The 13,493-nt window shown below is 46.5% G+C and overlaps 3 protein-coding genes across 3 annotated transcripts; 1 reads left to right on the top strand and 2 right to left on the bottom strand.

Annotated features, from left to right (window-relative positions):
• Positions 1-545: 545 nt before the first annotated feature.
• On the bottom strand, positions 546-2,560 carry F4807DRAFT_419744 (uncharacterized protein). Its single transcript, XM_047997438.1, has 5 exons — positions 2,144-2,560; positions 1,724-2,065; positions 1,534-1,654; positions 1,109-1,473; positions 546-1,041 (listed from the first exon to the last, which is right to left on the bottom strand). Exons 1-5 carry the CDS (start codon positions 2,429-2,431, stop codon positions 868-870), a joined length of 1,290 nt encoding a protein of 429 aa, XP_047855815.1. The 5' UTR covers positions 2,432-2,560; the 3' UTR covers positions 546-867.
• Positions 2,561-6,136: 3,576 nt separating this feature from the next.
• F4807DRAFT_419747 (uncharacterized protein) lies at positions 6,137-6,654 on the bottom strand. Its single transcript, XM_047997439.1, has 2 exons — positions 6,313-6,654; positions 6,137-6,253 (listed from the first exon to the last, which is right to left on the bottom strand). The coding sequence occupies exons 1-2, from the start codon at positions 6,498-6,500 to the stop codon at positions 6,223-6,225; spliced, it is 219 nt and encodes a 72-aa protein (XP_047855816.1). The 5' UTR covers positions 6,501-6,654; the 3' UTR covers positions 6,137-6,222.
• A 3,579-nt stretch (positions 6,655-10,233) lies between these two features.
• On the top strand, positions 10,234-11,364 carry F4807DRAFT_458868 (dihydrodipicolinate synthetase; the record flags this gene model as incomplete). The annotated part of the gene is made up of 1 exon (XM_048001278.1): positions 10,234-11,364. One exon carries the CDS (start codon positions 10,234-10,236, stop codon positions 11,362-11,364), a length of 1,131 nt encoding a protein of 376 aa, XP_047855817.1.
• Positions 11,365-13,493: the final 2,129 nt, after the last annotated feature.

Here is a 13,493-nt window from a genome sequence, read left to right on the forward strand (position 1 = left end):
ATCGCCAACGATAAGTTGGAGCCGAAGACGAAACATTGTCATGTCACCCGCTTTCGTGCGAGTTCGCGTGTAAGTAAAGACATGCGGGGACACGCTACACGATACGCATTTGTGATGCGTTTTGGCGAACACCGTGCGCTACGCACGCACGCAGGTGATATGTATATGCGGATGTATGTATGTCTGGCTTCGTTGCCCCAATTCCGACCAAAAGCATATTCGTTTCGAGCTCGTTGCAGGGGTGTAGCGGTCCGGTCTGGGCGTCGATTGGCCAGCTTGACGCTGTTCTGGCTGCTGCAAGCTCGGGATCTACCCTTGCGGATCAGCAGGGTTCGTTGCATGGTACAAGAGCCGAACTACCTGACCGCTAACGCATGGTGAATCCGAATACCGCATTTAGGAATCTGGTCTCGTTTTGTCGGTCGTGGTTGGAGGATATCCATGATGGGATCTGGGCTCTTGTAAGCAGGGGCCGAAGTTCATAGGTTGACAAATACATAGTTCCCCTTATATAATTGGAGCACCAGAATCCGCATCTCAAAAAGCGTCGGATGGAACAAGCGAGCCGTGTTCTTTTCATTGTTCCTATATACAATATAGATCTCGCAAACACAGGGGTTGAATGGCATATGGTACTTTACATAGCCCCTGGCAAATTCCATAAGGGGCAATCCATGATTCGTCGACTGAAATCCCCTACAGTTCTACCGAGGCAGTGTTGAGGTGAGACGGTATGTAGAACCCGGATCTACGGCCACAAGCAGCTCTACTGCTTGATAGGAGCAAGCTACCTAAAAACACACAAGGCCTTTCCCACTACTCCAAAAAGCTCCTCGTGCTAATGGAGAGTCCATTGGACACAACCCCTCATCGAGATCTCACGGGTCTCACCCTAAGCGTGCCGTCCTCGATTGCCTTGTCGGGGATGTCGGCAAGGGGATCCTTCTTGTCGTACGAATGACTGGCGCGCTCCTTCCGCGACATTTTCAATATGTTGTATTTTTCGCCGCCGATCTTGTAATCCTTGCCGAACTTCTTGAACTACGATGCAAACGCGTGTTAACAAAGTCGCAACACATCAAAAGGGGGTTTCAGGGGTAAAACTCACCTTCTTTTTCCATTCCCATCTATCGGACTTAGGGCTACCGGAAAGCGGCTTGATGGGCTTCCCGCGCTCCTTTTCCAAGGCCTTCACTTTCTCGTCCGTGCCGTAACATCCTGCCTCCTTGAGGTCGATGCCAGCTTTCTTCGCATAAGCGATGGCTTCCTTTCGGAAAGGTAGGTCAATTCCTTGCTCGTGCAACCTTGGGTGCTCGTCGGCCCAATAAAGATAGAATGTTATGACCAGGCCCAGGTCCTTGATATCGGAGTCAGCCTTCAGCAATTTCGCCCGATCAAGCTCGTTGAGTGAGGTGAGTAAGGCGCGGCCAATAAGGCTTATGGTGGCCTCCAACCTCTTCTTGTCATTCACCTCTATTTGCGCAAACGTCAGTAAATCATAAATTGCTTAGTTATTTATTTTTGGAAACTGACTGATCCATGCATCAAGGGGTATTTCTGTAAGGAATTGCATTATAGCAGCCACGATGGCCCACAGCTCTCTAATGCCCCTTTTGCTGCGTTTCTTTTCAAATTCTTTATTGAAAGCAAGGAGCTAAGAACCGGTCAGCCGTCCGCTGTGGTTAGTCTTTAACACACACACACAAAAAAGGAGTTATCTTACCATGTTCTCAATCTGCTCTTGCATGCCCAAGCCGTGGAAGTGCTTGTGAACACTCATTTTGAAAAACTCGGGATTGGTATATGAAGCCCGTTTTTCCCATGCGGAAAACAATTTCCATGTCTCCCACATGGCAATCCACCGATGCTCAGGATGCTCGGAGGCGGGCTTCATTTCAATGTTGTCATCAGCACGTATGTACTCATTGTACTGCTTGATCAGTTCTTCTTCATCAACTTGTTCCTCCTCATCCTTGTCCGCGTTCTCATTCTCAATGTCAAAGAATGGGCGGAACATGCAATAATACCCATAGGTACGTCGGTGTTCCAAGTGGTCATATAGCGACTAAAAAGGGGCGGAATAAGTACTTGAACTACTTCATTGAGGGGTAATTTTGTAATTTTACAAGAGTGAAATACATACTTGATTATCCTCCGGGTCGGAGAGTACGCTCACGAGGTCGTCATAGTAACTTTTTGTGTCATCGTCCTCGTCTTCATCGGTCAGTTTACCACGCCTCGACTCTTTTGCAGGACTAGCCTGCTTTCCGATAGGGGAAGGCTGAGAGTCGGAATGTTCGTGCTCTGGGGGAGGCGAACCGACGAAGCCGGGGGGTGAAAATCTATATATGAGATAAGCTGACAGTAGAACAGGCGCGATTGAGAGCACTAGTGTCTTCTTCGATGGAACAGTTAAACCCAGCGTGGCCATGACGTGCCAAAGCTTTGAAGTTTCGATGTAGAATGAATTGTTCCCAGGTCTTCGATTATTATACCGATTAACGTTAAGCCTCTTTCTTCAGTTTTCATCGGTCCCACTCCTAGGTATGTACGTAGGGACGACTTGATCTCACAAGGCAATCACGTTTTTAAGTATGAACACTAAGATAACGGAGGGTTGGTCTGCGCTAGGACCACATGACGGTCTGAGACCTAGATCGGACTTGCAGACCGCCCTTTAGAGTTTCACATCCCCATGTCCGACCCCTTGTTTTAGCAGCTCTTGTGACGAGTTTAAACTTTCCGTAATACCACCACATTCAATTGATAGATAACCCACGTAAATCTAGAGTCTAGAATACAAGTTCATTGTCCCAAATCCAAGAAACGACTAATTCGTTTCATAGAATTTGAAAATATCAGCGACAAGATAAGTGCTGACCGAGTTATCGGAAAAGGTGTCCGGGTCATCGGAAAAGGTGTCTTGAAAACTCACCGAGCCCACCTAGCCGGAACCCATACGAAACCTATTCACCCGTCCACCCCGCCTTTAAAGGGTCTCTTGATCCTTCGCGACGCGTTCGCGTCTTGTTGGAGGCTATTTTACCCCACCACGCGTACCTGCTGACATCATGACTATTCTTAAAGCAGTAAAGCAAGGAACCCCTCACAGCCCTCAACCCCTTTTTCAATTGATAGGAGTCATGTGATACCCATATTCCATACCACCACACCATCGTATATAAATATCCACAGCACCAGCTTGCCATTGAGATGGAGATAATGCTGCATAATGTCTCTCAAATTGGCAACTCATTACAGATTCCACCGAATATAAACTCACTTGACTTAAGAACAGGCGATGGCTAGGGTCAGGTGCGTTTGCATTCAGTGGGGTCTATAGTAAATAACCGATTCAGGAGATAGAACGTAGGAAAGCCAAACCATAAACACCGGCGACCGTTCAGACCAAAAAAATATATGCCCCTTTTATAGGCTTGCTTTAACAAGCAGGAAAGTCGAGAGATGCATGGAACATATCACCTCAACAACATAAGCATCCTAAAAAGAACCTTTCAGAGAATAGGTAGTCGCTTATTTTTCGCTCCTAGACGTTAATAGGGTATAATATATAATTTCTTAGGAGTAAAGAGGGAGCTTGACTTACTGCAGCCTCAGCACGGCCTTACTCATGAATTGACTTGTCGAATCTCCCCAAAATTTCCAGGTGCTATTTGGATTACACAACAGATGAATAAATATCATCCTATGCCTAGGAAAATAACTAAACATTGGCACTGTTGATCATGCTGATTTAAACCAACATTTATTCTAGGAGGAGGTTGCTACAAACGTAGAAAGGATATAAATTCCATCCATCATTTCATTCGTAAATTATCAAATCGTCGAGAACTAGTATATCATAATGGTTACATACTCCCGGCTATTGGTTATGACAAGGACATGTTAGAGGTCTAATCTATGGAAGACTGGTGGCTAGAGGTTTTACTGGTTTATAATTGGGCCCGTGGGAGGCCACTGGAGGCACTGGAGGCACTGGAGAGACCTATTGGTAGCTATCCTTAAAGCACAGTAAATCGAAGGCTTCTTCTATAAGTATACCGGGCTCCCTAGGTTAGAATAATTGAAAGCTACTCGCGCAACGTCGTTGTTTCCTCTCTCCTGAATTCCGCGTCGTGATAGGACACAAGGTTACTTGAGGTAGTTGTTAGTTGTAAATAGTTTACTAACTAGTTAGGTAGTCCGTTCATGATTCCATTTAAAGAATTCGCTAATGCTTCACGAAGCCTTCGCTCAAATTAGATAGTCCACGTTTGATAATTTTAAAACACTTGATATTAAGAGACAAACACTTAGACTTACTACATTTTCGTAGTAATTACGGAACTTTCCAACAACTTTAAAAGAGCTTTATATTGTCCATGCGCTGTTCGTATTATGATTTAAGGAAGAGTATAAAACGCTCCGGGTTCTAAGATTTAGAAGCTTCATATTATACTGCTAGTTTACAGTACAGTCTCTAAATTCAAAATATAATAGAATCGACCAGTATCTTAGTGTTAGGGGATTCCATTGATGAATTCAGTCAATGGAATAACCTAATACTTGACCGAAGCAAGGAGTCAAGTATAGCACCTATGTAGGTAACTAAGTCAATATTACGACTCCTATTAAAAGTCTTTGGGTAAGCTTTCTCGAGGAACTTCCCTCCTTCCATGGCTGGGAAAGTAACAATACGGGTTCCGTGGGACAATGGGTATATGTGGTTTTTTGTTTCGCTGATGTCTAGGTACCTAAACCCGCAAGTAGCTTTAGTGAATTTATAATAGGAGCCATCATCTCTTAACCGGACCAAGCTACCAACTTCGTCGTGATCTTAAGGCAGCTAAAGACTTGCACTTTTAATTAAAGGAGCAAAAGCAGTCAAGACAATTAGCTTACATAAAGAACAACTTTGATGAGTTGCCAATGATTACATCTTAGGAAGTTCAAACTCATAATTATTGTAGGAGGTCCAACTATGAATCTTTCCACGAATAATCCCAGTTTAATTTTCATCATACTAAGTAGGTAGATATGTTATTAGAAGGCTCCGCTGTTCCTAAACTTAGTAGACTCATTACTTGCCTACCTAGGTGCTTACGCAATTTCGGGCACCTCCGAGTAAGATAATACCATGATAAACGAATCGAAAAACCATACTTTGCCTGATCAACTTCTACCAAACAAAGTGGCAAATATGGCAATGCCTTAAGGTAGCGACTCGTCCATTTGTAAGTGCTAGTCCATATTTTAGTCCTAGTATGATCTAGATACATGCCTTCTAATTTTGCACTAGCTTGATCATTAGCAAAGTCTTAATAGGCTGAGCCTAACATCTACGGCACCTTCCCCTTTACAAACGGCGGTCAGGTATGTTCTTTACCATCATGTGTAGTCTCGTGTCTCCGGCTTTTCGAGATTGATGAGGTCGGACTAAACTCCGTGGGTCAAGGAATCCGTCGAAAACGGCACATTCTCCGAGATGTGGGGGACGCAGTATTTCGACAGCTTCCAAGGATCTACTTGCAGGCAGATACTCATATGGCGGGATACAATGCATATAAACCAGGATCATTCCATCAGAGTCTCGACGTCATGCCGTATGTATGCAAACCGCAGGCACGTGGCAAAGCAAGTATCTTCACTTTCTGTCGGTCAGCGAGGATTGCGTATACCCAAAATACTATATACTCACGCCCTCTTCGGGATTATTCCACGTCAGTGCCCTTGTGACCAGGAAACCAAATCCGTGAGGATGGCTTGGCGGCTATGCAGTGGAATTGAACGTTGGGCATGCTCGCAGTATCTCCCTTTTTGAGCAAGAATTGGGCTCCGGGCTTGTCTCTGCATACGTAAGTGTCTATGTAATCGTAACGAGTCCTTTGAGATATGGTCTTATACTGCGAATGGCCTGAAGTGATGATATGATCGACATTTCTCAGGGGAGATTCATGACATACTCATATTATGTATACGTTATGATGTGCGTTGGTAATATAATTAAGTGTCTTGGAATGGGATTGAAGGGTCACATCAGGACTAGAAATTTGGGATTATATTGGCCAAATATGATTAACAAAAGGGTCTTTATTACTCCGAAGTGGTATTAAACAAGTGTCTGGGATATCTAATTCGTCATTTGATTAAGTCTTGAAACCCGGTTATGCACCAATCTGAGGGGATAGCTCAAGATTACAAGCATCTCAATACGATGATATCCTAAGTACTACGCACAGATTCGCAGTAAGATGTGAGTTTAGCTTCATAATAGTGAAAGGAGACATGGACATGGAATCTAAATTATCAAAGATAGACAGGTACCTTACTAAACATTGCGATGGACAACCTCCAAGATACATACCTAGAGATACTTCTAATAACCCGCTCTCCGACATGTAGAGAGTAGGTAGCTTTGGACTTTCGTTCCTGTCAGTGTTAGATCCAGCTTGCCGGAAACATAATCCATGTAATAAATGTATGAGTACCATGAGATACATACTCCCTATCCCCGGCTTCGGGAGTTCTAGATTCAAGGGCGCGGATCATTATCAGATTCGAGGCCTGTCATCACATCTCCTTTGCACATCGGATTTCAACAAGGCATATACATAATGATACCTGACTTAATCGGCATTTAAGAGTCATCACGCGATCATCATGAATACGCGGAGAGAAGAGATGGTTGTTCAGGTTTCCTTTCTGGTCGGGTTACTAACTCGCGAGCTCGTTTGACTGCCCACCATTCGGATGAAGCATATCCCCGAACCAATCGACGTCTTGAAGTTGGCTAGGAGCATACTAAATCTCTGCAACAATAGAGTAAGAACACGGTTCCAGGTGAGCTAAATCATACCGGTAAATGGTCGCCCAAGTTCCGTAGTTGCCGGCATGATAATAATATAGTCATAACACATGATGTAAGAGGCAGGCCACGGAAGGCCCTGTAGACTTCTTACTAGCATAGTATAATGGTAACCGAGAATATCAAGGAAAGCATGTGTACGTAATGGTAGTTACGTGATTCCTCCGCGTCTGCGTTGAAACCAAGCTCAAAGGGGAATGTGTTCTTTAACTTGCCTCTATAAGATGCATCTCCGGCTGTCATATAGTCGAATATCACGATGTCTGTGCTCGCTACTTCACAAGAAATGACACCCTGCAAGAAGAAAAAAAAGATTCTTCGACATTATTACTCTCCCACCGTAAACTTCCAAACTCTGGATATCTATTCCTAGCCTGGCTAGGTCAATACCTAACCGGCCGACGATCGCTTCAACAAGGGATGTATAATACTAGTTGTAGATTGTCCGTGGGGATGCATGTTGCAAAGGAGGAATTAAGTGGGGTGGTTACTTTAATTCATCAGCCGCCGAAAAAAAAGAAAAAACCGAGTTCGTGCATATGACTGGATGGTTTTGAGGCAGCCAGTCATCTTACCAGCGGCAAGGAGGGCAGATCATCAGTGAAAAGGGACATATGTGACGAGGGTTACAAGATATTGTAAGTAATTCCTAAGCCCTAGAGGGGGGAAACCTCTGAAAATGAATTATGATAGAAATCGAATACCTCACTATAGATTTGCCCCACATTGGTAGATTTGGTAGACTTGGAAGGCTTGGTAGAGCTGGAGAATAAGCAGAAAGAGATTAACCATGCATCTAAGTAGGCGATAGAGGGGTAGAAGCGAGGGATACGTCACATCTCGGACGGATACCTCCATCCTTAAACTCTGTTTCCCCCATAATACCATACCGGATCGTGGAAGCTGCTAACAAAGTTGTTCTGCGGATATTCTATGTAGGAACCGCACGGGACGATCTTTCCCTGAGATAATTATGGGCTTTATTACTAAGCCCGTATTACCTGAGTCCATTTTACGGATTACCTAGGTCACCCCCAACTAAGACTAACCCCCAAACCTCCCAACTCCTAATTCCCAACCCCCCAACTTCCTCTAATGCACACCATCCCAAATTAAGACCGACAACACTTTGGGATTCTAACTCCTAGTTTCAAGAAGACTATGGTCATAATGACGACAACGGTGATGATGGTAGTCGTGGCTACAAATGTCACGAGCTTTCGTTTCTCAAAAGCAAATGCGTCACCTTCGTTTCATCTACCTAGATACTAGATTTGAAGATGCCGATCACATTCGATTTCCCTGCTTGGGTGGATGATGGATGCTAGTTCCGGCCGTTGGACTTAAGACTTGAAATCGGACCCAGCGTTGCGGTGCCTGGGTAAACGACAGCCCAACTCGCCAATGAACATCGCGGACTCAAGCAGCGCGGCCCCGTCTAAGCCTTAGACATGCAGTGATCCGTCGTAACCTTGGAGCTCCTCTAAGGTTGGATAGCGAAGTGTTTCCCGCATTCAACAAGATCCTTCACGTTAGATTACTACTACGGTACGACGTCCCGCTTCTTGGCCAACTCGGTCTTCCACCAGCTTGCCACATTATTACCTATCTACCGGTACCGTCTTCCCCGTACCTACTGGATGTGCCTGATTCCGAGCTGGCTGTATCAAATCTCGGGTCAACCTCCCTCGTTGGCTAGCTTGGGGGAGCGAATTACTGTGTGCTCACGCTCATGCTCAGTATCTTGTCTTATAATTGGCACCTGGCCGGCGCAAGGCAAGGCGAAATAATCCGTGAGACACACCGCTATTATGGGTAGATTAGCAAAGACCTGATGTCCGATAAAACTGCAGGGAGGTCATTCGCAACTTTTTTGACAGCTTATTTCGATAAGAGTGACACTGCAGCCGCCCGCCGGCCAATCCAAAGAGCCACAATCACATCGTCCTTCCAAACAGCGAGTAGACTCTTTCCACGAGTCGCAAGTCACTTTGTATCCATGCCGCTTTGCCACACTGGGTTCTCAGCCGCCTGACGAGACGGTTGACTACTAGCCGGGTCTTTCGTCATAAACGACATCCCGAAACCTTTATCACATGGTCTTCCATTGGCCCTGGCCTGTCTTCGGGCTCGTGACGGCACGGTCGTCGTGTACGTCTGTGTCGGTTCCTTCCACTCTAGCTTGAAAAGCCTGGCACTGTTCAGATTTTGCCAGCACCCAACCGGGTGCCGCAGATGCCCTGCTCATCTTAACACTCATAGGCTTTGGTCTATGATGATGTCCCGGCTGGTGGTATTGCTAAGCAATCACCGACGGCGGTGAATGCGACTCTACTTAAGTGGTAGATACCTACCTAACGATATCCTTAAACAGTCTTCGGTGACGGCTCGTGCTCTTCTCCGTGCAATTTCCTAGCTTGCGCCAATACCTCTCGCCAACTTGCTCGAGTTTCTGGACGTTGTTCTCCGTGGGTACTAGCCTACTTATCGGCTCTAGATGCAAAATGGAGCAACCTGGATCCTTGTTTCTGCTGCCGAATTCTAGGGCCCAAACAAGCTGGGCCTTGTGTAGACACTGTATCATCAATGCCATCGCCGGCTTGTCGACTGCTGAATATCTCTGTATGCGAACGGAGCATCTTGGGGGATCACTAATACACGATACCAACGTCGAGGCTAACCCCCACATTCGAACCCACATTTAGGCGGCATGTATTCATGAGTACACTTACAACGCAACCATCCTCGTCCCTGCAGGCCATACCCATGAGGTACATGCTACCCCGGACTCTAGATGGGTTTTAGGATCCATAGATGATTGCATAACAACTTTGTCTACCTAGGAATGGCCCTCGGCCTGCCATCCGCACTAATCTTCCCGCCCGATACGAAAACATTGCAAGACCCTTGTTTCCGCGGCTCGAGATATGCGGGCGTTGCAGATCCCCCTGCAAGAGTTCGTGGTTCTCCCTCAGCTGTCATGTTCCGAGTTGACTGATGTCGGAGCCTGCCTAGGACGCGCCACCAGGCAGAGGAGCGGGTCATAGCGAGAAATACAAGACTCGTATGTCAGGTTTCTCGATAGTATATGTGTCCCCGTCCTTGCCATAGAGGTGGGATGTCATCCGTCCACCTATCTCCTCACCCCCCTATCTTTCTCCTTGGTCGAGTGGCTCCTTTTCCTTAAACAGCTCTTGTTGTTAGGGTACAGACATATCCTACATCGTCTATATATATTACGCCACCCTACGTTGTGTTTTTCCATAAGGGATCACAGACATAAAGTCAATCACCATATGTTTCTATTCTAATTCCTTCCAACTCTCATCAATCCTACCACTGGGCCCTTCGTGTTCTCTAAGATCAACATGGCACCTCATCTTGATGTACCGTCTCCTGCTGGAAGCTTTACAGCCAATTTCGATAGAATCTCCTTTGAAGCTGCTGCATCGTCGGATGCGGGGACCGGTTATCTGGCACCCTCTGAGCCGCTCTCCTCGCCTAGTAGCTTTTTCGAAAGCGACTCGGTAGCGGAAGATTTCCATATAACGAGGCCACTACTACCAGGCACCTATGTGCCAACCGTGTGTTTCTTCAACGGGACCGAAGACATCGATACGGATGCCATTGCTCGCCATGCAGTACGGCTTGCCGAAGCTGGTGTGACGGGACTTGCAACTCAGGGCTCAAACGGCGAGGCCGTCCATCTCACGCATGGCGAGCGCCAGCTAGTTACATACACTACGCGAAAGGCACTAAACGCAGCTGGGTTTTCGCACATCCCAATCGTTGTCGGATGTGGCGCCCAAAGTACCCGCGAGACCATCGAGTACTGCCGCGAGGCGTGGAAAGCGGGAGGTGACTACGCCCTTGTACTGCCCCCATCGTACTACGCACCTTTGTTTGCACCATCATCCAAGACTATCGAGGAGTACTTCATAGAGGTCGCCAATGCATCTCCGATACCGCTTATCATCTACAACTTTCCGGGTGCTGTAAACGGGATGGACATGACATCAGATGTAATTATTAAGCTATCACAACATCCCAAGATAGTCGGTGTTAAACTGACGTGCGGTAACACCGGCAAATTGAATCGCGTGGCAGCTGCTACACGAAAGAAATCTAAAGGATATGATGCAGATAAACCGGAATTTTTGGTCCTCGCTGGCTCGGCCGACTTCACGATTCAGTCGTTGATCGCTGGCGCGCACGGCATTTTGGCAGGTCTTGCAAACATCTCACCGAAAGCCTGCATTAAGACAATCGATCTATATAAAGCAGGCAAATACACAGAAGCTCAGAAGATGCAGGAAATTGTATCACGGGGTGACTGGATAGCCATTCAAGGTGGCGTAGTAGGCGTGAAGGAGGGACTTCAAGCATGGATGGGATATGGAGGCTATGCTCGCAGCCCACTCCCAAAGCCAACTGCCGAGCAAACTAAATCATGGAAAGAGGGATTTAGAGAATTGGTGTTGCTAGAAAAGTCCTTGTGATAGGCTGCTAACATCCGGGAACACAGCAGTGGAAAGGCACAACCATCAGCGTATCTCGATCGCCGCGGAAGTGGGCGCTATTCGGTCATCGAAAAAGACTATAGAATAAAGTGAACTAAAAGCATTGCGAACCCCTGTTCACTGTCATGGATTGACGTCAGAGTCGCTGGTCAGAGGAAAGAAGCAGAAAAAGGCATCTCCTGTTGGCTTCACAGGATTTCACGCGCAAGGGGGGTAAAAGAACAACGGATATGGCATTTAAAAGCTAGGGTTTCCATTGCTTGCCCTCACAAGGTTCTTTTGCAACAGCACGAAGTATTGTGCGGTCGTATACCTACCAAGCTTCTCTTTCATCGTTCGCTTCACATCCGCCACCTCCCAACATATTGTCTAGCAGTTATCACGGCAACTACCTACCTACCTATTTATGGCAAACCTTCTTAATTGGCACGACGTTACGATTATCGTACTCTATGTACACATTTATCCTAGGAATTTCAATACAGTTATTATATTTGTTGTAAATCTTGGATATTTCAACTTGTTTCACGAACAGATCAGATAACCAACCACAGAGCCAGTCAGTTGAAGGTGAAATTTGATATTCTACTTAGCTCTCGGTTGATGAGCCGAGATGTCTCATTTCTAAAATTTCGGTCCCGGTAGTTCGTCATGTCTCTAAATTGAGGTAACAAACAAAGTCCCGAGATAGACTTGGTCGGACGAAGGTGTAACACGGTCCTAATGTGCAAAAACGTGGGATGTGATGCTGGTTTGGGCTGTCCCGAAGGGCCTCCACATCGCAGACGGATGAGAGCACCGACAACTTGACGCTGAATACCTAATCATTGACCAGCTGTATAATTTGACGTCTACCATCCAATTAGGATCGAGAATGTATGGGTCAACATCTCATTCGTTATGTCTTCTTTTCGAGCTTATGGTTCGGGCTTGACCTCGAACATTCGAGACTTCGAAATAAAAACAAATGGGCGAACATCGATCTGCTCATCTGATAATCATATGATAAAACCCACTACTTACTAAATGATCAATACAGCAGTTGTACTCATTAAACTACCCGTCAGGTTCGGCTACAAACCTCTTGGTAGTTGACTACCGTACCCAGATACGTGGAACCTGCACTTGGCCGAATGAGTGCTGTAAATACTGAAAAATGCATCAAAAACAATCTACCTACCTAATTTGGCTGGATTTAACTGGATTACATGCAACCTAGGCAATCTACCTCGAACTACATGGGTCAAAAACTTCTCGGGTTTGCCAAAAGCGGTGGACCACAACCTTGAGGGACTTCACGTTCCTGGGCCATCCGACGTTAGCTCGTACATATATTTTAGCCACGGGCGCGAAGAGACGCCGTCGTGGGACTTGCAGGAAGGGTCTTACGCTGTGTACCACAACGGCGACGCACAGCCAGAGCTGCGAGCAGAGCCATTTCCGGGCCGCCCAGGAGCTCATCCCCGGATATTGGGGCGTATAGACCGGAGCTGTCTCCGATAGGTCGGCTGCAGCCACGGCTTGTTATTATTGACTATGTGGGATGAGATAACTCGGTCTCTCTACGGACCACTTAGGTTCCTGCAGCCTGCCCAAACCCGATGTGTGCTCTGCGTGAGAACATGGCTGGCGGTACACACGCACGGAACACGCTTGGCTGTTCCGCAAGGAACGTACGATACTTACCTATGTACTCACCTACGATACCTGACCCAAAATGCTTTCACAGGACGGCAACGCAGAAGCGGTGAATCATTAATATTGTCACCTAACCGAAGATCGGACGGCCTCCTAGATACGTAGGTAGACCTGACCTATGACTGCCCAGTGGATATCCTCATCCACAGCTCCGAATCGGTGGCGCGAAGCAAGATCCGATGATGCCAAAGACAAACCTCGTGTGCCTCATCGAGTATATGTATGATACCTGTTGTGCTGCCTCATATCAGCGCTTCATAGGTTCATCCCCCACGCGACTCTTGGCCTCTGCAGCGTTAGCCCATCGTCTCCCCTAGAAGAGAAGCGACATGATATCGCAGAGTGAATCACAATGAGTGTACCGAGCGCTATCATAACACGAAAACTAACGTGCTTCGTTCTTCTGTTGC

This window comes from Annulohypoxylon truncatum (genome assembly GCF_022578515.1).
Source record: "Annulohypoxylon truncatum strain CBS 140777 unplaced genomic scaffold F4807scaffold_10, whole genome shotgun sequence".
NCBI lineage: Eukaryota > Fungi > Ascomycota > Sordariomycetes > Xylariales > Hypoxylaceae > Annulohypoxylon > Annulohypoxylon truncatum.

Excerpts from the sequence above, each read along its gene's own strand:
- F4807DRAFT_419744 (XM_047997438.1), bottom strand. The coding sequence starts at position 2,431 with ATGGCCACGCTGGGTTTAACTGTTCCATCGAAGAAGACACTAGTGCTC. Across the intron at positions 2,066-2,143 it reads CCGACCCGGAGGATAATCAA|TCGCTATATGACCACTTGGA; the intron begins GTATGTATTTCA and ends GCCCCTTTTTAG. Across the intron at positions 1,655-1,723 it reads AAGAGCAGATTGAGAACATG|CTCCTTGCTTTCAATAAAGA; the intron begins GTAAGATAACTC and ends ACCGGTTCTTAG.
- F4807DRAFT_419747 (XM_047997439.1), bottom strand. The coding sequence starts at position 6,500 with ATGTATCTCATGGTACTCATACATTTATTACATGGATTATGTTTCCGG. Across the intron at positions 6,254-6,312 it reads TTAGTAAGGTACCTGTCTAT|ATCTTACTGCGAATCTGTGC; the intron begins CTTTGATAATTT and ends AGCTAAACTCAC.